Raw genomic sequence first — 1,783 nt, 5'->3', positions numbered from 1 at the left:
CCCCTGCTGCCTCCGGGGTTTCTCTTGGTTAGTCTGCCGACGTCCTGCGCGGAGTCGGGACTGAGGATCAGGATGGCGTTCTTCAGGCCTATTCTCCTCTTATCGGCATCTCTTGTGTTTCCTTTGAAATCCAGGACGGCAAGTTTACTGTTGTCTTTTTTTTGGTGCATTTTGGTTAAGTTATTTCATGCCAGAAAACACGTTCGGATGTAGATATCCTTTTATTATTATTCATTTTTGAGGGGGGGGAGGCAGGTGCATTAAAAGGCTATCATCCTCTTCTGTACTTTATTCGAGACGATTTTCCCCGTCACCGAGGGCCTGACGTCCTGCGAAACGTCCCGGGCACCCCCGCATTCCAGCGGCATTTCGCTTGCTTTACATCACCCACAAAAGGTCATCTGGAGCACCTCGAGCAACAGTGTCCCTCGGATATTCCCCGTGCCTCAAGGTGTCAGCGGCTGGACGAGACTGAGACTTGGTTTAGGCAAACAGCTGACTCTGGAGGACGGCGACGGCCGTTCGTGGCTGCCTGCAGACCTCCAACTCGGCTGCGAGGTAATGTATGGCAAGTTCACGCGAGGCTGCTCTGGGGGGCATGCCTGCCTGGGTAGTGGAAGGCGGGGCAACCGTAGATCTCCCTCTACAAAGAACATTCATCCGAGACTCGCAAGAAGCTATTCAAGAATCAATAATATTGTTTTCTCAAGCCAATTATGAGCCTAGACGGACTGAAGTTCGTGCTCGGACTTCGAGGCGGTCGCTTGGTGGCGTGCAGCGCCACGAGTCCCATGCCGCCCTCCCCGCACCATTTTGTCTTGGAGACATTCGCAGAGGGAAGCTGCAAGACGCTGAAGGTAATTGTGACAAATATGGTTAACGATGTAGCACAGAACACTCGACTTAACGTGAAAACAATTAACTGACTTGGTCTCTGTTCACGTATGTTTATCAACAGATGGTCAGCGGTATACATGAAATGTTTATAGAGCCTATTGAAAGCGTTTTTACTTCCATAAAAGCGTTGGGCGGCAACAGAACAATGGTGGTGGTGCAGAGACTCCAAGAAAAGATAGAAAAAACAGCGTGCACGATGGATTTCAGAAGTTTGATAAAAGTGACACGCTCCATGTCAGTACGCTTGGGAATATCACCTCAGTTTTTTCAAATGTTATGGAGTTTAAAATGCATAAATTTGAAATGAACAGACAAAAATACTAAGAATGTACCCTGAGTGTAAGTCAATGATGGACTCTTTCGAGGAGAAAAAGCATCTGAGAGGTTGGTGGTAACATGTCGAAATTTTGAAAGCCTATCAATACTAACCAATAAATCATTAAATGATTATCACCTCTAACTTGTCAATCTGTTATCAATTGCCACAAATTATCAAGTACATATTCACCTCGACAGAAATAAACGGATAAACCAGAAGTCAGAGAGAAAGTGAGATTATAGATCAAAATATAACAGTAGATATGGATAGGAATACAGTCTATATCTATTTAAATTCGCATAGATCTAAATATATAAACCTGATTGTAGATCCAAAGAGCAAGACGACAATGTGGTTCCTGACAGGAGGCCTTGTGGTGATGGCAGTCATGTTCTCCGTCCTTGTCTATTATTATCATCATAGACAGCCTACTCAGGTATGTGTGTTCATCATGCGACGATTTTGTATGTAACATATATACATAACACACTCAATTTCGCCGGGTGTGTATCTTACGCCTGTATATTTAGCAGAGAAACAATAGCGCCGCATGTTTAACAGTTTTTA

General features: G+C 44.8%; 1 protein-coding gene across 1 annotated transcript; it reads left to right on the top strand.

Moving 5' to 3' along the window:
- The first annotated feature begins 598 nt into the window (after positions 1–598).
- On the top strand, positions 599–1,739 carry LOC119586631. The gene is made up of 2 exons (XM_037935376.1): positions 599–857; positions 1,546–1,739. Exons 1-2 carry the CDS (start codon positions 599–601, stop codon positions 1,686–1,688), a joined length of 402 nt encoding a protein of 133 aa, XP_037791304.1. The 3' UTR covers positions 1,689–1,739.
- The last annotated feature ends 44 nt before the right edge of the window (positions 1,740–1,783 follow it).

Source organism: Penaeus monodon, chromosome 21 (assembly GCF_015228065.2).
Source record: "Penaeus monodon isolate SGIC_2016 chromosome 21, NSTDA_Pmon_1, whole genome shotgun sequence".
Taxonomy (NCBI): domain Eukaryota; kingdom Metazoa; phylum Arthropoda; class Malacostraca; order Decapoda; family Penaeidae; genus Penaeus; species Penaeus monodon.
Note: the sequence above shows the minus strand (reverse complement) of the source record. Positions and strands in the feature narration are given on the sequence as shown.